This window comes from Ahaetulla prasina, chromosome 15, assembly GCF_028640845.1.
Source record: "Ahaetulla prasina isolate Xishuangbanna chromosome 15, ASM2864084v1, whole genome shotgun sequence".
NCBI lineage: Eukaryota > Metazoa > Chordata > Lepidosauria > Squamata > Colubridae > Ahaetulla > Ahaetulla prasina.
Genome location: NC_080553.1, coordinates 16387993 through 16409498, shown reverse-complemented (window position 1 = coordinate 16409498; position 21506 = coordinate 16387993). Strand labels below are relative to the sequence as shown.

Here is a 21506-nt window from a genome sequence, read left to right as displayed (position 1 = left end):
TTAATTGTCCTCACTGTTAGGAAGTTTTTCCTTAATTCTAAGTTGCTTCTCTCCTTGGTTAGTTTCCATCCTTCGCTTCTTGTCCTGCCTTCTGGTGCTTTGGAGAATAATTTGACCTTTCCCTCTTCTTTGTGGAATATTGGAATGTTGTATAGCTTGGTTAAGCTGATAAAAAAGAAATGGAAGAGAGGGAAGAAAGTGGGTTATATTGTGAAAAGAGAGTAATGGGAGAACGTTTGAATAAGACGATTTAGAGTTAGGGTTAGATTTTAGAAAAAACGATTGACTTTAATTTAAAGGGTTTCAATTTGGAAAAAGTAAGGAGAGGGTTGGAGAAAGAAAAATTGATTAAGATTAGAGATTAGGGCAAACGGTAATATTTTTTATATGCCAGAAGAAACAGAAGGAAAATAAAACAAAAAAATTAGAGAGAAAGAATATTATGGCGAAAAGTGAAATATATAAAACGGTGTTGGAGCAAAACTAGAAGTGGGACAAATTTTGAACTCGGCCAATACTCTGTTCAGAAAAAAAATGTTTGTTTGTATGTATGTGTGTTTGTTTGTTTGGGGAAAACAATAAAAAACTTTTCTTAAAAAAAAAATTAGGCTGCCTCTGATTATATCTAGGAAAGAATACACCTTGACTTCATTTGCAAATAAAGAAAAGTACTTTTACTAGTTACATCTGGATAGCAGCAGTTCTAAGTTGAATCTGAGACAAAATATGGCTAACAATCTGTATCACCCTATTCCTCCCTCCTCTTTCCCAAAAGGTCATCAGGTCTGGTCCAATGCCAGCTCCTTCCCGGAGTCCCGTGGTAATCTTCCGCAGGTCTCTGGTTGTCAATCATATCAGGAATGCAATGTTCATTAGAGTTCGCGCTAAAACATTCCTGTTGAATTCAAAACATTAATCTCCCCTCCCACCTTAATTATGTCAGACCGACACTCTTAAAGGGCCCTCTCTACTTAACTTGAATCCAATAGTTATTTACATTAGAAATACAATCCCATGCTATCTAACAACTGAATATAAGGAGTACAAAGAGATACGAAGTTTGGAGTGGAGGCTGACACCCCCCTAGTGACGTGATACAATCAATGTCAAAGATGTAGCATCCTCACTGGAAAATGGGAAAGAAATGAAAACCAAGTGAGGGCTAAACGTGAGGCTTCCTGACAGGTGAAGAATCCGGTGCCTCGTGTCCGTCACCCTGATTGGCTGCACAAGAAGCTGCTGGAGAAAAATGACGTGTACAAGCAGAAAAAAATCAGTGAGCTCTTTGCCAGCAAAGGCAAAAGACAGGTAAGATAGCACACCTGCAGTTCTCCTCCATAGCCTCTGACCTCTGGGGTTTAAGGGCAGGACTTAAAAGACATGCCGTATAGCGACAGCACTTATAAACTTATATACCGGACCGTCAGTGCCCAACAATATCCTGGTTTGATGTTTGGAGAACTGCTTTGATTGCAGGTGTGTCTCGAAGAGGTTTCGCATTCATCCCCAGGCCAGGCGCCCTCGAGGTGGTGAAATCTGGTCACTTAGCATCTGTCAGTGGTTCCTATCAGTGTCTTCCTTTCCTGTTGTGACCGAGGCCCCAGTAGGTAGTAGGAAACTCAGTCAGTGTAAAAACAAACTTTATTTGAACAGCTGAGAATTACTTCATTCCCAGCATAGTTCAACTCAAATTAAAGCAAATTCCTCCTAACACAAATTCCTCAGTCCTATCACCAACCTTGGTCCAATTAGGCAAACTGCCAAAGGCCTTTCTTGGCAAAAGTTCAGAAGACACCGATACAAAAAATAAATGCAACAAGACAAAGCTATCAACATTGTTTTCCGGCAAAGAGCCCAAACGCCATTGCTGGTCTTTTAAGCCTTATGGGAGGGGCCAATCATCTCTTGGCCCTACTCCCGAGTCATCCTCTTTGCTTTAGCTGCTCTTGCCTTCTGGCAGCTCTTCTCATGTGTGTCTCACTACTGTCAGTCTCTGGAGGCCCCGGAGTCCGCACCTCACTCCTCGATGGCCTTGGCTCCACTTTTGCTTCCAATGCAGAACCCTCATCCGAGCCTTCCCCAGCCTCCAGGACTGGCCCATGCTATTCCTCAGCCTCATCGCTATCCGACTCCGTTGCCAGTTCCGCAGGTTGCTGGCGGACCACAACATTTCCCCACTTATATCCTTCTTCTCTCCTTCTGCACAACTTCCCCAATTTCCTCTTACCCACTCTCCTTCGGGGATGCCAGCCAAGTGTAGCAAAGATGGCAGAGCTAACATCCTTCATCTAATCGTCTGTGGACTTTCCCTGTAGGTCTCCAATAACTTACCCAGGGAGAATACCCCAAATAGTCAAGTGGCTGATATGGAAGATTTTGGGGTCACCAAACCTGTGCAGCCAGTGCCCCCCATATCAAGCAAGCGTAAACGAACTCCCACCGCAGAGGAGAGCCAGCCGCAGTCCCAAGCTCTGGAGCTCACCCAATCCTGGAGGGAGATCCTGGGACCCCCACCGCCCGTTGGCACCACTAAGGTAAGTCAGTTTCCTCAGACATCAGAGAGCAGGCCAAAAACTTCTCGGCCAATTAGCAGTGGGGTTGCTTTGAGGTTGGGGCAGCCCCAGTGGGAAAGCCATTGATCCCTTCACCCCTGAGATAGTTTCAGAAAAAGGAAGTGATGGGAAGTTTATGGCCATTGCTCGCATGGGCTTGGTTATCCCTGCAGAGAGCAGTTGCTCCAACTCAAGGAGTGTTGGGCATGAGTGCTGTGGCCTGTCGCCCGCCGGCCCCTCCAGCAGCCGAATTAGATGAGGAGGAGATGTGGGAGTGAGGGCCAGCGTCAAGACAATTTGAGAGCTCTGAGGTGGAGGGGGGAAGAAGGAATGGAGCTGGCACACAGAGAGAGAGAGAGAGAGTGGTGGAGCCTGGGCTGTCCGTCAGCCCTCAGGTAGCGAGTCAACAACCACCAGGTCCAGAGGTGGCTGATGAGGAAGGTCCAGTGCCTGACGCGTGGATGCTCAGAAGGCAGAGGAGAGGAGAACAGTGGAAATCTATGGGCCGGTCCTCGGGATGGAAGAGCCGCAGCTTCTAGCAAAGCCCCCCTCTAGCCTTGGGGATGAAAGGCAGGGGGCGGAGATGAATAGATGTGGCAGACAACTATTCATCTTCTGGATGGACAGGAGGACTTGTTAGCCTGGGGTGAAAGAGAAACTTTTTGCTGGAGCTCCTGGCGCTTCTAAGAAAGGAATCTTTTGAGTTCACTTCAGAGGGTTTGTCGTGTACGGGGAGCCGGGTCAGATCAATAGGCTTGCATTTGGCATGTTTCTGGCTTCTGTCTAAATCAGACATCCCTAAACCCCGGGCTGCAGCCCACTTCTGGGCCATGGCTTATTTGGAATGGGGCCACGCAAGAGACAGGCGCACACAGCTCCATTCGCGTGAGTGGCGGACCAGCAGTTGAGCTGTACGCGCATGCTTGTTGGCCCACTGCGTGTCCAAGTGGAGCTGCGAACGTGCGCAACCAGCAAAGCTGGCTGAGGAACTCTGGGAGTTGAAGTCCACAAGTCTTAAAGTTGTCAAGGTTAGAGACCCCTGGTCTAGTGGGCCACAATCCTGCGATCGGGGACCCCTGATATAGACAGAAGCCAGAAACACGCCAAATGCAGGCCCATGCCCGACACTCCTTGAGTTGGAACAGCTGCTCTCCACAGTCATGTGCCCACCAGCCTTCTGCGCTTCCCCTCTCCACACACCCCCTCCAGCCAGGCCGCCAAGCCCCAAAGTTTGGGGACCCCTGGTTCTAGATGAACTATTCCAGGGGCAACCTGAGACGGCTTTGCTGCGCCCTGTCCCGACAGTTGCATCCGTCTAATTTGCTCTGCCGCAGGAGGAACGGTTGCTCTGGCTGCGCTACCATAAGAAAAAGTGGGAGCTGCAGGCCCGACAACGCCAGGAGCGCCGGAAGAAGCGGAGGCTGGCCAACGGAGAAGCGGCCCCCGGGGGCGGAGTGATTCGGGCTGGGCCCTCCGAGGGGCTGAGCAATTTCCTGCGCAAGACCGCACGGAGTATCCTTGACATGCCGTGGCAGATAGTCCAGGTAGGGGCAGACCCACTGCTGAGGCCCGTGGGCACGTGAGATGCGACGTTCAGTCCAAAATATTCTAACTTTTTGCTTTCTAATGGCTTTGACATTAACTAAATATACATAATAATACTCTTTCGGCTTTCCCTTCTTACATATATTCGTAATTATAATGTATTTTATTTTGTGGCAGTATATAACATAGCGTTTTTCCAATTTCTGCTTTCTGTGTCATCACAAGCCACAATTCCCGTACTAAGAGGTATTTTCCTCTTGATTGAAGAAGACCTCGTTTTTCTTCTGGTCCTTATCACCATTTTTCCCCCCCTCCTGCTAGATTGCCAAGACTGGCCAGCCAGGCCTCTTCAAGCTATGGGCTGTGATCGGGAGCGATCTCTACTGCCTCAAACTGAACATCCCACGTATCTTCTACGTCAACCAGCGCGTTCCTAAACCTGAAGAGAGCACGGTTTACAAAAAGGTAGCTCAAACTCCAGGTTGGTTCCTAGCGGAACGAACCGGTACGTTGATTTCCCGTCTCTTCTAGAACTGTCGGAAAGCTCTTTTGCCGCCTTCCGACAAGCCAAAGCCCATAGTGAAGCCAGATTCGTTTCACACCCGTGTGGCTAATTTAACGACGGCAGCGATTCCGTTAATAAACGCGGCAGGCCAAGTCGTAAAACAGGGCAAAACTCACTTAAGAAATGTCTCGCTCAGCAACATCCGTTTTTGGGCTCCATTGTCGTAAGTTGACAACTACTTTAACAATTAACTGATTTAAACTGAAGAGACCCAGATTTTGTTTAAAAAGGAGAACTTAACTCCTTTCCTGAGAACCAAAAGCGTGCAGATCCTGAGTTGTGGGTTCATTCCACAGGCAGGTAGCTTCATACAGGCAAAAGCCAATTTTATCATCCTAAATTCTCCACCCCTTCAGGGCAGAAACGGAAGAGGTCTCCTCCTGAGCTCCCCTTGTCCTCTTTGCAGGTGAATCGAATTCTTCCTCGTTCCAGCTTGGCCTTCCACCTGTACGAGTACTCCGTGCCCGAAGACATGTACCTGGAGCACGTCAACGAGATCAACGCCAGCCTCTCTGCTCCAGACATCGAGGGGGTTTACGAGACTCAGGTAATGCCTTGATTAAAATGGAAAAAGGGGGGAGAGCCAGGGTGAGCAGACCAGTGCCGCAATTCTTTTCCATTTTTAACCGTTGTGTTATAGATTTGCTGGTGTGCTCGGGACCATTGTCCTGTGGCGTGACCCAATCTCTTTCCCAGGTGCCGTTACTCCTGCGGGCCCTGATTCACCTAGGCTGTGTCTGCATGGTGAATAAGCATTTGGTAAAGCACCTGAGTGGCCGGGAAGCTGAGACCTTTGACCTGGAGCACCTAGAGAGGCAGTCTCTGGCACAGTTCAGCTACCTGGAGCCAGGTAGGTGTCAACCCTGAAGCTGTCTTGACCGAAGCTGTTTTTGTCCGCTTCAGCGTTGCCACGCTGGAGTTGAGGGTCAGGACGGTGGGGGGATGTGAGATAGAGGGATTTTTGTGGCCGAAACAAAATACTTTCTCTTGAGAAGCAAGGACATTCTCACACCTGGTCGGAAGAAGGCAAAGTGATGCCCACCGGGTTGTCGGACTGAACGGCGATTGGATCACGTGACCGATTGCTTTGGGAAAGTGGAAAAAGTTTTAATGAGGTGAAAACGGCGGGAGTTTTCAGAGTTGGTTTTCACCGGATATGTGCCAATCTGGTATTTCCAATAAAAGGAATCTCTGAGGAACTCGAGTGCCTCGGAGTCTTGCTTGCAATGGAATTACCGTATCTTTCGCTCCATAAGACGCACTCCAGTTTTCGGCCTCCATGCACCCTGTTTTTGGCCTCTGCGCAGCCCGTCTCCAGCCCATTTTTCGGCCTGTTTTCAGCCACCATGCGTAAGCCGAAAAGTGGGCATGCAGAGGCCAAAAACAGCCAAAGGGTGGAGGCCAGCGGGTGGGTGGGGTTCGGTAATATTCGCTCCATAAGACACAGACATTTCTACCAACTTTTGAGAGACAAAAAAGTGCATCTTACAGAGCGAAAAATAGGGTATTATCGTGTCCCATCCCCACTCCGACGAACGAATCAAGGAAGTCCGTAACAAACTTGGCAACGAAGCCTCTGCAGCTTGCCAAGTTCCTTTGAGGCTTATCAGGGCAGGCAGGAGTCCAAGTTGTGACTTCAGCGATAGGGTCCGGTATCAGCAAACTAGATAAGACTTTGCTTGACTCAAGGTTGGAATGCCAAAAGCAGGTCCTTTATATATAGGCTGTGGGGTGTGGCTCCATGACTCAGCATTTATCCAGGCCTGCCCCACCCTTGCTTCTGCTGGCGTCGCCTCTCAGATCTCCGGAAGCGAGGGTCCTCCCACTTTGAATTGTCCTCAGCTGGATCTGCTGTCAGCGTCTGGGAATGGGAAGGGTCAGAGGGAGTAGGCCCGGGTGATTCCACCACCTGGCTGGCTTCCTGCTCTGAAGGCTGAGCCAAAGGAACACACGCTGTATGAGTGAGGTTTATCGGGCTTCTCCTTTCACTCCTTGAATCCTCTCCGGGCATGGGGCCAGGGCCGGATGCAGGAGTCATGACAGGCCGTTCATCTTCATTATCAGACTCGGAGTCTGATAAAAGGCCCGGTTGGAGACGGGAGCGGCCTGGCTGAGGAGAGGATATTCAACTGACTCTGAAAACTCACCTCATTAAAAGCCAAACTTTTTCTACAGGAACGCTGACAGTGGGAAGGCACGCGGGAGGCTGATCTGGTAACCGCAGCCGCGGAAGTGCTCTTTTCCATCTAACGCAGGGCTCCTTTGTGTGTCTAGGGAGTATCCGGCACATCTACCTCTATCATCACTCCCAGGGCAGCAAGGCGTTGCTTGGCCTCTTCATCCCCTCCCAACGCAAAGCCTCCATCTTTGTTCTTGATACAGTAAGTTCAAGGGCAGGGGGTGGGGGGGGAGAAGATTGGAGGGGTTCCTGTGTTGTGTTTCTTTTTTTTTTTTTTTCTCCTCATCTCTCCGCCCCGGTTAGATACTTCACAATAAAAGGTGTCATGGCTGCTTCCAAAGAAGACCGGGTTTTGGGTGGTTGTTGTTTTTTTGTTTCCGTTTGTGGAAGCATTCTTAAATCATTTTACGCCGTTTATACAAAACTGCAAAACATGGCTAGTGACCGGGGGGGGGGAGTCAGGGCTCAAAAGGTTGCAGTAACAGGTGGTCCTCGACTTAACGACCACAATTGAACCCCAAATGGATGTTGCTAAGCGAGACATTCGTTCGGTGAGTTTTGCCCCATTTTATGACTTTCCTTGGCACGTTTCTTAAGTGAATCACTGCAGTTGTTAAATCAGTAAAATGTGTGTATGTGTGTGTGTATACACACATACATACATATACACACTGGGTTTCCCCGAAAATACAACCTACCCTGAAAATAAGTCCTAGCTTGATTTCTAGACATGCACCCAGTATTGAGGACCTGTATACTGCACGAATCAAGAAGAGGGCCGTGAAAATATCTGCAGATCCCTCGCATCCTGGACATAAACTGTTTCAACCACTACCCTCAAAACGACGCTATAGAGCCCTGCACACCAGAACAACAAGACACGAGAACATTTTTTTCCCAAAGGCCATCACTCTGCTAAACAACTAATTCCCTCAACACTGTCAAACTATTTACTGAATCTGCACTACTATTAATCTTCTCATCGTTCCCATCACCCATCTCTTCCCACTTATGACTGTATGACTATAACTTGTTGCTGGCAATCCTTATGATTTATATTGATATATTGACCATCAATTGTGTTGTAAATGTTGTACCTTGATGAACGTATCTTTTCTTTTATGTACACTGAGAGCAGATGCACCAAGACAAATTCCTTGTGTGTCCAATCACACTTGGCCAATAAAATTCAATTCTATTCTATTCTATTCTATTCTATTCTATTCTATTCTATTCTATTCTATTCTATTCTATAAGCCCTACACCCTCCCCAAAATAAGCCCTATTTAACACCCCGCTCACTCTATGGAGCACAGGTAAAAATTAAGCTAGGGTGGGGATGGGGGTAGGGGTGGAGCTGCCCTACCACTTACCTTCAGACAGTTGCAGCCGTAGGTCTTGGCATTTTTGGGTCTTTTCCCGTGTAAGGTTGAGAGTATCTTGGTGACGTTTCGATGAGGTCTCACTCAAGATCTTCAGGCTGGTGTCTTCGGCTTCGTGCTTCTCGAGCTCAAAAGCACCAGCCTGAAGATGATGACTGAGACCTCGTCGAAACGTTGCCAAGATACTCTCAACCTTACACGGGAAAAGACCCGAAAATGCCAAGACCCAAACTGATTAATGGCATATAAAGGCAGAGATCGCTGTAATGGTAGTTTAACACCAGCAGATGGCTGATGAAAGCTAAGTAGAATAACATTTTAATTATTTTCGTTCCGGAGCTCGCAGAATGTCTGTTTCTTGTTTTACAAATATACCTGGAACTGGTATTTTTAGAATAGTTTGTAATGTGTGTGTGTGTGTGTGTGTGTGTGTGTGTGTAGGTCTTTGGTTATTCGGGTTTTCTCCCGCGTAAAATTGGAAGTGTCTCGGCGACGTTTTGACGAAGTCTCGTTCGTCATCTTCAGGCTGGTGTTTACAGCTTTGTGCTTCTAGGAGCAAGAAGCTGTAAACACCAGCCTGAAGATGACGAATGAGACTTCATCGAAACGTCACCGAGACACTTCCAATTCTACGCGGGAGAAAATCCGAATAACCAAAGACCTACATATACAAACACCCGCGAAAACCTCAGAAAACGTGTGTGTTTTGTGTGTGTAGGTGTGTAGGTGTGTGTGTATGTGTATAAATACCCAAAGCAGAACTTAAGCCAGAAATCAATCCTGAAAGTCTCAGTCTTTCCCCCGTCTCCCCAAAACCTGTGTTTTCGAAACACAGATTCGCGTCAAAGCTCCGGATTTGCTCCCTCGAGTCCCTGCCCGGGGTCCGTCCTTCCTGCAGCTCAGCCCGCTCTCTCGTGTCACCCCTTTGACCCAGGTGCGCAGTAACCAGATGCCAAACCTCAACAACCTGTATTCTGCTGAACACGCTTCCATGGTGGAGAAGGTGGGCCGAGAGCTGCTCCCCCCGGACAAGCACCTCTTCGAAGTCCGAGCCGAAACGGACCTCAAGAGCATCTGCAGAGCGCTCCAGCGCCTCCTGATGGGCTACAAGGTTAGGACTGAAATGAGGATGTGTATAATGTAGATTTTACTTGAACTGTTGGTACCTTGCTCAATAGTAGTAACGGTGAGAGGGATCTCGGAATCCTAGTGGACAACCATTTAGATAGGAGCCAGCCGTGTGCAGCAGCTGCCAAAAAAGCCAACACTGTTCTGGGCTGCATAAACAGAGGGATAGAATCAAGATCACGTGAAATGTTAGTGCCACTTTATAATGCCTTGGTAAGGCCACACTTGGAATATTGCATCCAGTTTTGGTCGCCACGATGTAAAAAGGATGTTGAGACTAGAAAGAGTGCAGAGAAGAGCAACCAAGAGGATTAGGGGACTGGAGGCTAAAACATATGAAGAACGGTTGCAGGAACTCGGTATGTCTACTTTAATGAAAAGAAGGACCAGGGGAGACATGATAGCAGTCTTCCAATATCTCAGGGGCTGCCACAAAGAAGAGGCAGTCAAGCTATTCTCCAAAGCACCTGAAGGCAGGACAAGAAGCAATGGGTGGAAACTAAACAAGGAGAGAAGCAACTTAGAACTAAGGAGAAATTTCCTGACAGTTAGAACAATGAATAAGTGGAACAACTTGCCTCCAGAAGTTGTGAATGCTCCAACACTGGAAATTTTTAAGAAAATGTTGGATAACCATTTGTCTGAAATGGTGTAGGGTTTCCTGCCTGGGCAGGGGGTTGGACTAGAAGACCTCCAAGGTCCCTTCCAACTCTGTTATTATGTTATGTTATGTTAATCCAAAAATATATAAAAATGACACTGTCTGTTTGACTATGTATTAGAGTTACGGAAGATAAGAACTACAATAAAAATTATTTATATATAAAAAAAGAATATTTATCTTGTCTGCCACAGGATGAACGCCGGGGCCCCACCCTTGTCGCTGTGCAGTCTAACTGGGATTTGAAGCGGCTGACAGGTGCCATGCCCGTTCTGGAGGAGTTCCCCCTGGTTCCTGTCCACGTGGCGGACGACATCAACTACAGCATACTGGACTGGCAGCGCCATGGTGCTCGCCACTTGATCCGCCACTACCTCAAGCTGGACATGTGTCTGTCTCAGGCCTTTGACATGAGCAGGTGAGCTTTGCGGAACAGACAGAAATGGGCTTTTGGCAGGTAGAGTTACCTGTCCCAAATCATTAGTCCTTGGTTCTTTTCCAGGTAGTCCTCGCGTTACGACAATTGACCAAAGAATTTCGGTTGCTAAAGGAGGTACATTCGTTGAGGGAGTTTTGCCCCATTTTACGGCTTTTCTTGCCACAATGGTGAAGCGAATTGCCGCGTTCATTAATTTAGCCACACAGTTGTTAAACGAATCTGGCTTTCGCCTTCGCACATCAAGAAGGTTGCAAAAAGGAGATCGCGAGACCCTGGGACGCTGCCCCCGTCATAAACAAGAGTAATTTTTCAAACTTACGACTGTCGCAGCATTCCCCGGGGTCATGTGACTTCAGGATTTGGAAGCTTGACAACTGATTCACGTTTACGATGGTGGCAGCCTCCCCGGGGTCACACGATCCCCCTTTTGTGACCTTGAGGAGCGAATTCAAAAGCCGGATTTGCTTAACAACCGTGTGACTAACTTAATGAACGCAGCGATTCGCTTAACAAATGTGGCAAGGACAGTCATAAAACGGGGCGAAACTCCCTCAACCAATGTCTCGCTTAGCAACCTAAATTCCGGGCTCAATTGCGGTCGAAACTCGGGAGGGAGGGAGGAAATCCGTAGAAGCTTTAGCCAATCACTTTGGTGAACCGTTCCTCCTCCTTTCCTAGGTATTACCACCTGCCTGTCGGGAACCTTCCGGATGACGTCTCCATCTTCGGCACGGATCTTTTTTTCTCTCGCCATCTTCATCGCCACAATCACCTCCTTTGGCTCTCGCCCACCTCCCGCCCCGACATGGGGGGCAAGGAGGCAGACGATAGCCGTCTGGTCATGGAGTTCGATGAAAGGGCCTCCGTGGAGATCAACCATCCGGGCTGCTATTCCACAGGTGAATAACGAACAGACGGAGATCCTGTGTTCTTTCTTGCCTCTAAGCAGCAGCCCAACGGCCATTGGACCGATTCCCTCCGATGGAAAAAAAAAATTGAGGAAGACTTCTTCACTCGGGTATCAGAGTCAAGTCCTTTTCTGGGGATGGGGGGGGTGTCACGCAGTCCCCTTCGCAACCTTCCGACCATCAAAGTCTCTGGGGAAGCCAGATTGGCTTAACAACCGGGTTACTAACTTAACAACGCCTGCCAATTTGCTTCTCAAACGCAGCAAGGAAAGTCGTAAAAACGGGGCAAAGCTCTCTTTGCAAAATTTCTCGCTTTAGCCACATCCACGTTGGGTTCAGTTCTGGCCGTAAGTCGAGTTCTCCCTGGGATCCTTTCCCCAGTATCAATGCAAAATCTCTAACTAGTCTTCCAGAAGACGCTGGAGACCTGGTTCTGCCAGCAGGCTTGGAGAACGCAGAGCGGGATGGAGCCCATTCAACGGCTCGTGTAATGTGTTGTCACCGGCTTGGGGTGGGGGGTTATTTGATTATTTCATTTTATATGATTCCCTCTTTTATTAATTGTTAGGGGTTGTTGCAAAAATCACAACCAGAAAGCACACGCAGGTAACTGATTCAGCAGGATTCATTAACTTCTCTCTATATACATAATAACACATGAAATAAATATACAATCCCAATGGCAGATTCTTCCAATGTGGTAGTAGTTACAAGCAAAACACAAGCAGAGGAGAGAATAGTTTCGGTTTCAGTTCAGCAGACTAGTTTCAGTTTTAATTCCTTTTGCCCAGACTCGGAGTTACGCAGCTAAACCACGCCGAGGCTCCAAACTATTTCAGTTTCCAAACAGCCCTCATTGGCTAACTTAGTTGCTATGCCTATTCATTGGCTGACCTTGTTACCACGTCTTCCCAGTCATGAACTCTCAGATACAACCGATATTAATGTTACTGTTTTTTATATGAAGTTTTTATATTCTTGTGAGTCGCCATGCTGCGAAGAGGCGGCGATATAAGCCTCCTAAATAAATGAATGAAATAAATAAAATGCAGAGAATGCGTCCCTTCTCTGAGCCTGTTGGAGAGCAGGAGGGAAGTGGTCCTCGGGGAAAGCTGAAGTCTTTCTCTTCGCCTCACCTGCAGTCTGTGTGGAGCTGGACCTCCAGAACCTGGCGGTGAACACCATCCTGCAGTCCCATCGCATCAATGACATGGAAGGGGCCTCCAGCCTCTGCATCAGCTTCGACGTGATCCAGCAGGCGTCGCTGGAGGACATGGTCACGGGCAACCAGGCGGCCGGCGTCCCCGCTGGCTACGACGAGGCTGCGCTCTGCTCCAATACTTTCAGGTGGGGCTCGGCCCTCCGGCCCTCCAGGTGGTAAAGAGGCAGCTCACCTGGGGAGTGCAGAATGATGGATTTCTTCTTCTTCTCCTCCTCCTCCTCCTCCTTTTTCTGGCTTTCTTCTTCTCCTTCTCCTTCTTCTTCTTCATGGATTTCTTCTTCTTCTTCATGGATTTCTTCTCCTTCTTCTTCTTCTCCCCCTCCCTCTTCTTCTCCTCCCCCTCCCCCTCCTCCTCTTCTTCTTCTTCTTCTTCTTCTTCTCTTCTTTCTTTTTTCCCCGCTCCCTCTGTTCCTACGCAGGATCTTGAAGAGTCTGGTGGTGGGCTGGGTGAAGGAGATCACGCAGTACCACAACGTCTATGCTGACAACCAGGTGATCCACTTCTACCGCTGGCTGCGCTCCCCGACCTCCCTGCTCTACGATCCTGCCCTGCATCGAATGCTCCACGGCATGATGAAGAAGCTCTTCCTGCAGTGAGTCTTTCCTAGGCAAAGTAGACGGGCATCTGTTAGCTCTAAAGCTTCCCTTAGACTGGCATCTGTTAGCTCTAAAGCTTCCTTTAGACTGGCATTTGTCAAGCCTAAAACTTCCTTCAGATTGGCATCTGTTAGCTCTAAAGCTTCCCTTAGACTGGCATCTCTTAGTTTTAAAGCTTCCTTCAGACTGGGTGTTGTGGCTCCGGCCCGCGAACATGTCCTCATGGAGGAGAGTGACTCGGAGAGTGAGGAGAGGAGCCAGCAAGGCCTCCCTCACCAGGACCCTCCTCGCTGGCACCGCCCCAAGTTCCAGCTGCAGGCCAGGAGGAGGAGCTGACAAGGCCTCCCTCTCCCGCACCCTCCTCCTCCCTGGCAACGCCTCAAGTCCCAGCTGCTGACGATCAATCCTGGATTGATCTGAGGGAGTGACGAAAAGATAAGCATGCGCAGCAGAGGAAAAGGTGTGGCAGGCTCAGAGATTGCTGAGTCACTGAGCCACACCCCACAGGGTATAAAAGTGGATGGAGCTGCCATGTGGCCCTTGTGACGGACAAAAATCTACCAAGGGTGCATTGCAGCTCGGTTGTTGGAGGGTTAAAGGACTTTGTCAGTGAGCTTTTGGCAACGGATCTTGGACACGAGATAACGGACTCAGAACTTGGCAGGCCTTTGCACGGTCACTGCCAAGTATTTCCTCAACTGAAGAAAATCAGGTCTGCAGCAAATAAAAAGACTGGGAGACACGCATCTTTGCGTTTGCTCTGTGAAGTGGGGAGGGGGACAGAACATAAAGCTTCCCTTAGTCTGCCATGCAGCAGAGAAAAGATAGAAGTACGTTGCATTTACCTCCTCCAGGTTGGTGGCGGAATTCAAGCGCCTCGGCTCCGTGGTCATTTACGCCAATTTCAACCGTATCATCCTGTGCACCAAGAAGCGCCGTATCGAAGATGCCCTGGCCTACGTCGAATACATCACCCACAGGTATGCCCACCATGGAAGCAGGTTGGCACAGCTCTCGCCCAGGTCCATTGTTAGGAAGGGAGATTGTTAAGTGACTGCGAAAAACAGATAATGCTTTGTGCCCCCGTCGTGCAATTCTGGAAAATTCGGGATAACCGTCTACGGAGATTCTCCATCATCCAGGTCATGGTTACCCCAAAGGTGTTTTTCTTCCAAGAGGCCACTGGACTTTTCTGGTTTTTCTTTGAAGAGGTTTCGCTTCTCATCCAGGAAGCTTCTTCAGCTCTGAGTTAGTTGTGCCTCCTTTATAAACTCTGTGACCCGTTCCAGGACTTCTGTTGGTATTGAGCCGAAGAAGCTTCTGGGATGAGAAGTGAAACGTCTTCAAAGAAAAAAAAACCCAGAAAGACCAGTGGCCTCTTGGGAAGAAAAAAAAAAAAAGCCCCTTTGGGATTCGAGACGATCCTGGAATTTCTCTTTGGATTCTGGGAATCTGCTTCCCTATCTCGGCGTTTTTGAAAAACAGAAAAACTTTTGTTTGAACAACTGTTGTGTTTTTTAGAATGAACCAGCTGTTAAATTTTCAAAAAATAATTCCTGTGCATTCAAGTAGAACATTGGTAGGGGCAGAAATCTGTGTCGCATCCCCCATATCGGTCAGATAGTAAAACCTTGATTTAGTGCACCATTCAGAGGGAGGAGCGTCTTCTAATTATGGACATCTATAAAGATATAATTATTATATAATTATTATACATAATTAGGAATGTGGTGGCTCAGTTGCTAAGACGCTGAGCTTGTCGATCGAAAGGTCGGCGGTTCAAATCCCTAGTGCTGCCGCGTAACGGGGTGAGCTCCCGTGACTTGTCCCAGCTTCTGCCAACCTAGCAGTTCGAAAGCAGGTAAAAAAAATGCAAGTGGAAAAAATAGGGACCACCTTTGGTGGGAAGGGAACAGCGTTCCATGCGCCTTTGGCGTTGAGTCATGCCGGCCACATGACCACGGAGACGTCTTCGGACAGCGCTGGCTCTTCAGCTTTGAAACGGAGATGAGCGCCGCCCCCTAGAGTTGGGAGCGACTAGCACGTATGTGCGAGGGAAACCTTTACCTTTATAAAGTCCAAAAGGTGCGTCTGGATACATAAAAGGCCCCTCCGGGTTTACACATATTCACAAAAGGATGCGTCAGTTTCCTGAGTCTTTCATGCCTTTGGGGTTCAGGCTGTGGCCGCCAGCTTCCCCTCTTACCGTCTCTCCCGCCTCCCTCCTTGCAGCTAGTCTGGGAGCATCCAAGAACGTCATTCTACCATCTTCGCTGCCTCCATCCCCTGTCCCCTTCGTTATCTTCCAGCCCCTCTTTTTTTCCTACCCTTCTCATATCTCCCCGGCACTTTCCCGGAAGCATTAGTGAAATTGTGATTTAATGGACTCTTATCTGATATCTCCCGGGGATCTCGGCTCAAGTTGTCTGTTCGATTGAAGTCCAATTATATCAAGATTTATGTTGTTATGGTGGGTCTCACAGACAGCCAGACGTTCAGGCTCAATTTGGCATTTTTATTCGTCTATCAAGGGCCTCCCAAGAACCTGGGATAGACAGATGTTTACATGCACACATCTCCCGGTTCTTAACTGGTGTTGCCCCTTATATGCATCAAGTTCTCTAAAACTTAGAATATTCTAATGTATCGGCGTAGAACAGGTGACTCACGATCACAATTAAACCCAAAGTTTCTGTTGTTCAGTGAGACATTTGTTAAGTGATTTTGGGCCCGTTTTACGACCTTTCTTTCACGTTAAGTGAATCAGTGCTGTTGATCAGTCAGTAAAGATCTCAGATTCTCCCTCACAGCCGTGGACCGATGATCTTCGGCGTTGCCGGAAAGCTGCCCCTTAAGGAAATGGGACAGCTCTTCCACATTCCTCCGTTTGAAAGCAGAGCTCACGCAGTAATGGCCATCATTTTGGAGCCGTGGTGGTGCAGTGGCTAGAATGTAGTATTGCAGGCTAATTCATTGCTCACTGTCAGGAGTTCGATCCTGACCAGTTCAAGGTTGACTCAGCCTTCCTTCCTTTCCGAGGTAGGTAAAATGAGGACCCAGATTGTTGGGGTTTGCAAGAGGCTGACTCTGTAAACCGCTTAGAGAGGGCTGGAAAGCACTTTTAAGCGGTATATAAGTCTAAGTGCTACTGCTATCGCTCTTCCTTTTTTTCCCTTCCTTCCTTCCTTCCTTCCTTCCTTGGTGCATAGTAGTTAGAGTGCAGTACTGCAGGCTATTTCTGCTGACTGCAATTTGGCAGTTCAAATCTCACCAGGCTCAAGGTTGACTCAGCCTCTCTTCCTTCTGAGGTGGGTAAAATGAGGACCCAGATTGTTGGGGGGCAAGAGGCTGATTCTGTAAACCACTTAGAGAGGGCTGAAAAAGCACTATGAAATCGTATATAAATGCTATTAAGAGCTGTGGTGGCGCAGTGGTTAGAATGCCGCGTTGCAAGCTAACTCTGCCCGCTGCCACCAGTTCGATCCTGACTGGCTCAAGGTTGACTCAGCCTCTCTTCCTTCCGAGGTGGGTCAAATGAGGACCCAGATTGTTTGGGGCAAGAGGCTGGTTCTGTAAACCACTTAGGGCTACAAAGCACCGTGAAGCGGGATATAAGTCTTAAGCGCTATCTTTTTCCTTCCAGCATCCATTCAAAAGAACTCTTCCACTCACTGGCCATTTCCTTTTCCTGCTGCTGGGAGTTTTTGCTGTGGATGGACCCCACCAATTACGGGGGGATCAAGGGCCAAGTGCCGTCCCGGACCCACTGTGAAGAGGTAAAGGGCCTGCAAGAAGAGGGCCTATGGTGATCCCATGAAGGGTTTGGCTCTTCACACAGGGTTAGGGTCAGGAAGCAAAATGATAGCCCCCTTTGGGTTGTGGTTGTTGTCGTTGGAGCTTCATCCCTGGAGGCTTTCAAGAAGAGATTGGACGGTCATTTGTCAGAAATGGTGTAGGGTCTCCTGCTTGGCCGGAGGGGGTCAGACTAGATGACCTACAAGGTCCCTTCCAACTCTGTTAATCTAATATCTAAGGGGCAAGAGAAAGGAAAAACACAAGAGGGCTGAAATTGGGGAAGAAGCCATTGTGCAGGGAGATCAACTCTTTTTTTTAAAAAAAAAATATTTATTGGATTTCCAACATATAAAACACAGAGTACAAAAAACACAACAACAAAAAAACGGAGAAAGGGAAAAAAAAACAGCAAAAAATTAACACTAATGACAGTTTTTCCATATCGGTATCTCTATCATAACAAACATATTTACAACAATTGTAATTCTATATATCTCTTTACATCCTTATTTGAATTATAGTAACGTCTATTCATAATTCAATTTCATATCCTATATCTCTTCAACAATTTTACTTTCTACATATTATATTTAACAGATTATCCCTTAGGCCTTGGGTTTACTCTCAAGTCAGGAATACCATCCATTCCAAATTTGATAGTTCTCGGTTTATTCCCTCTCCTTCATTTCCATAGACAGTCTATCCATTTCTGCACAGTCATAAATTTTTTAAATTATAATTTGGTCTGGAGGAGTATCTGATTGTTTCCAATTCTATGCTAGGACAATTCTACTTGCGGTTAATATATGTAGTGTTATATATTATAATTTTTTCTCCCTTCAAAAATGCCCAAAAGGAAAAGTTCTAGCTTCATCTCTATGCTCTTTTCAATTATCTCTTCCAACCACTTTCTTATCTTACACCAATATATTCTGATCTTAGGGCAGGTCCACTACATGTGGTAGAATAGAATAGTAGAGTAGAGTAGAGTAGAGTAGAATAGAATAGAATAGAATAGAATAGAATAGAATAGAATAGAATAGAATAGAATAGAATAGAATTTTTAATTGGCCAAGTGTGATTGGACACACAAGGAATTTGTCCTGGTGCAGATGCTCTCAGTGTACATAAAATAAAAGATGCACTCATCAAGAATCATAAGGTACAACATTTAAGGATAGTCATAGGGAACAAATGAGGAGGAGGAGGAAGGGGGGAGGAGGAAGAGGAGGAGAATAGAATAGAATAGAATTCTTTATTGGCCAAGTGTGATTGGACACACAAGGAATTTGTCCTGGTGCAGATGCTCTCAGTGTACATAAAATAAAAGATGCGCTCATCAAGAATCATAAGGTACAACATTTAAGGATAGTCTTAGGGAACAAATGAGGAGGAGGAGGAAGTGGGGAGGAGGAAGAGGAGGAGAATAGAATAGAATAGAATTCTTTATTGGCCAAGTGTGATTGGACACACAAGCAATTTGTCTTTGGTGCATACGCTCTCAGTGTACATAAAAGAAAAGATACCTTAATGATACAACACTTAATGATAGTCATAGGCTACAAATAAGCAATCAGGAAACAATCAATATCAGTATAAATTGTAAGGATTACAAACAACAAAGTTCCTTGTTTATGCCCACACCTCCAGCATTCCAGGGACCTGTTGAAGAAAACCTTGGCCGATCTCTCTGGTGGCAGGTGCCATTGATAAAACGTTTTGTTAAAGGTTCTTCTTATAAGCAGCTGACATAGGGAGATCAACTCTTGACTGTCGCTCATTTCAATACAGGCGATGAGGAGTAAACAGAGAGCAGAGGTCGCCAACGATGAAGAAGAGGAGGAGGAGGAGGAGGAGGACCAAGAGGACCAAGAAGGTGCCTCGGGAGAAAACAGTATAGAGAACCGCCTGGAGAACAACTGGAACATCATGCAGTATTTGCCACAGGCAGCTTCCTGTCAGAATTATTTCCTCATGATTGTATCCGGTAAGTTTCTGCAGAATCTCAACATCTGGACACTGGCCGAAGGTCCACATCTGAAGAGGCCAAAGCGAAAATCCAGAATCCTCGTTTCAGTCCGGCCACACGGTTCTTGGGGGAACTCCGTTACTCCAGATGTGATTCCTGGAATGTGTGTGTGTGTGTTTGTTTGTTGTTACATCTTACGTTGTTTCTTTTATAAATTATTTTTATTCAACGTTTCCATCTTTAAATCTTAATTACACTTCAACAGCTTTCCAATATGCAACATTAGCATATTGTTAGCTGCATACTGCAGCTGCAACATTAGCCATTTCAAACCCCTCCAATCCATACATGCAGCAGACTGACACCCACTATGAAGATGTAGCACGACCACAAACACGAAGCCAAACAACAGCAATGCAGCTCACCAGCTCAAATCCCCCTGCAACTCAGACTAATCTGAGCACAACCAAGCCCCCACCCAAACAGGACACACCCCCAGCCAATCAGAGCACAAAAAAACCCCCATCCAATCAGATCACAGCCAAGCTCCCACCCAATCAGTTCAAACCCCCACTAGCAGTTAAAAAGGAAGAAACAGCTGCAATCACACATTGCTCCCAGAAGCATGAAGCTGAAGCCTGAAGATGACGAATGAGACTTCGTCGAAACGTCGCCAAGACACTTCCAATTTTACGCGGGAGAACACCCGAATAACCAAAGACTTACATAATAAAAATCAGGTCCCAACCATGTGGTGCCTCGACTTACGACATCAACATTTTAACGACCGCCATTCTCAATGGTGTTGAGGACAATCTTCCTACATATTCTGACTTCCAGAAGAGGCAGACAGTTTGAGTAATCACCTCCATTTTTTGATATATATTTATATTCTCTATCATACGTCTAGGGATTGTCCATATTGGTATCTTGCCATCTAACTTATATTGATATTTCTTCCACACCCTCAACAATGCATTTCTGACTGTATTACTTTTAAATGTCTTATCAGCTTTCTTATCATATAATAAATAAGCATGCCATCCATATAACAACTCATATTTATTTATTTTTATTTATTTATTAATTCGATTTATATACCGCCCTTCTCCCGAAGGACTCAGGGTGGTTTACAGCCAGATAAAAAACAAAATACAAAAATTAAAAACATTTTAAAATCTAAAATTCAATTAGGAATTGAATATAGAATCATAACCTTCTATATTCAAAATTCTTTCTTCTGTTAAATTAAACCAGTCACTAATTAATGAAAGAACAACTGCTTCATAATACAATTTCAAATTAGGCATTTTTAAACCCCCTGTTTCACGTACATCTTGCATTATCTTTAACTTTATTCTCGGTTTTTTTACCCATCCAAATAAAATTACTAATCCCTTTTCTGCCATTCTTGAGGCAGATGGTTTGAGGAAAGCGGTCAAATCACGGCTTGGCGTTTCACGCTTCTGGCTATTTTCTTCCCAGCGTACATCGTGGCTGTTCACCACAGCATAAAAGAAGAAATGCAGCGGAACATTTCCGGAGGTACCCCGGTCAGGAGGCGAGCCAGCAGCCAAGCCTCCCAGGAAGGTGTAGGGGAGACGGGCACCATGCCAGGTGAGTGTCTCACAGGCCCCGTCCTCCCATCCGTTTTGGCCAAGTGCTAGAGAGTTGGGTAGAATAGAATAGAATAGAATTTTTTTATTGGCCAAGTGTGATTGGACACACAAGGAATTTGTCTTGGTGCATATGCTCTCAGTGTACATAAAAGAAAAGATACCTTCATCAAGGTACAACATTTACAACACAATTGATGGTCAATATATCAATATAAATCATAAGGATTGCCAGCAACAAGTTATAGTCATACAGTCATAAGTGGAAAGAGATTGGTGATGGGAACTATGAGAAGATTAATAGTAGTGCAGATTCAGTAAATAGTTTGACAGTATTGATGGAATTATTTGTTTAGCAGAGTGATGGCCTTCGGGAAAAAACTGTTCTTGTGTCTAGTTGTTCTGGTGTGCAGTGCTCTATAGCGTCGTTTTGAGGGTAGGAGTTGAAACAGTTTATGTCCAGGATGAGGATCTGCAAATATTTTCACGGCCCTCTTCTTGATTCGTGCAGTATACAGGTCCTCAATGGAAGGCAGGTTGGTAGCAATTATTTTTTCTGCAGTTCTAATTATCCTCTGAAGTCTGTGTTTTTCTTGTTGGGTTGCAGAACCGAACCAGACAGTTATAGAGGTGCAAATGACAGACTCAATAATTCCTCTGTAGAACTGAATCAGCAGCTCCTTGGTAGCAGGGTTCCAATATCTCAGCAGCTTAGAAGTAAAGAAGAAGTTTTCTGACAGTTAGAACAATTAACCTGCGGAACAACTTGCCTCCAGAAGTCGTGAATGCTCCAACACTGGAAGTTTTTAAGAAGATGTTGGATAGCCATTTGTCTGAAGCGGTGTAGGGTTTTCCTGCCTAAACAGGGAGTTGGACTAGAAGACCTCCAAGGTCCCTTCCAACTCTGTTATTCTATTCTATTCTATAAGGACCTATCAGGTTTGACAA

General features: G+C 46.5%; 1 protein-coding gene across 1 annotated transcript in view; it reads left to right on the top strand.

Moving 5' to 3' along the window:
- POLE (DNA polymerase epsilon, catalytic subunit) overlaps positions 1 to 21506 on the top strand; it is a 68714-nt gene that overhangs the window by 38729 nt on the left and 8479 nt on the right. The window contains exons 29-44 of the mRNA XM_058157991.1: positions 1186 to 1308; positions 2316 to 2534; positions 3887 to 4096; positions 4419 to 4562; positions 5069 to 5209; positions 5359 to 5512; positions 6937 to 7043; positions 9158 to 9334; positions 10207 to 10430; positions 11130 to 11350; positions 12502 to 12706; positions 13001 to 13174; positions 14033 to 14158; positions 16822 to 16954; positions 18765 to 18960; positions 20428 to 20559. Of these exons, the coding sequence (XP_058013974.1) occupies positions 1186 to 1308; positions 2316 to 2534; positions 3887 to 4096; positions 4419 to 4562; positions 5069 to 5209; positions 5359 to 5512; positions 6937 to 7043; positions 9158 to 9334; positions 10207 to 10430; positions 11130 to 11350; positions 12502 to 12706; positions 13001 to 13174; positions 14033 to 14158; positions 16822 to 16954; positions 18765 to 18960; positions 20428 to 20559 (2686 nt within the window). The remainder of the gene's footprint in view (positions 1 to 1185; positions 1309 to 2315; positions 2535 to 3886; positions 4097 to 4418; positions 4563 to 5068; positions 5210 to 5358; positions 5513 to 6936; positions 7044 to 9157; positions 9335 to 10206; positions 10431 to 11129; positions 11351 to 12501; positions 12707 to 13000; positions 13175 to 14032; positions 14159 to 16821; positions 16955 to 18764; positions 18961 to 20427; positions 20560 to 21506) is intronic.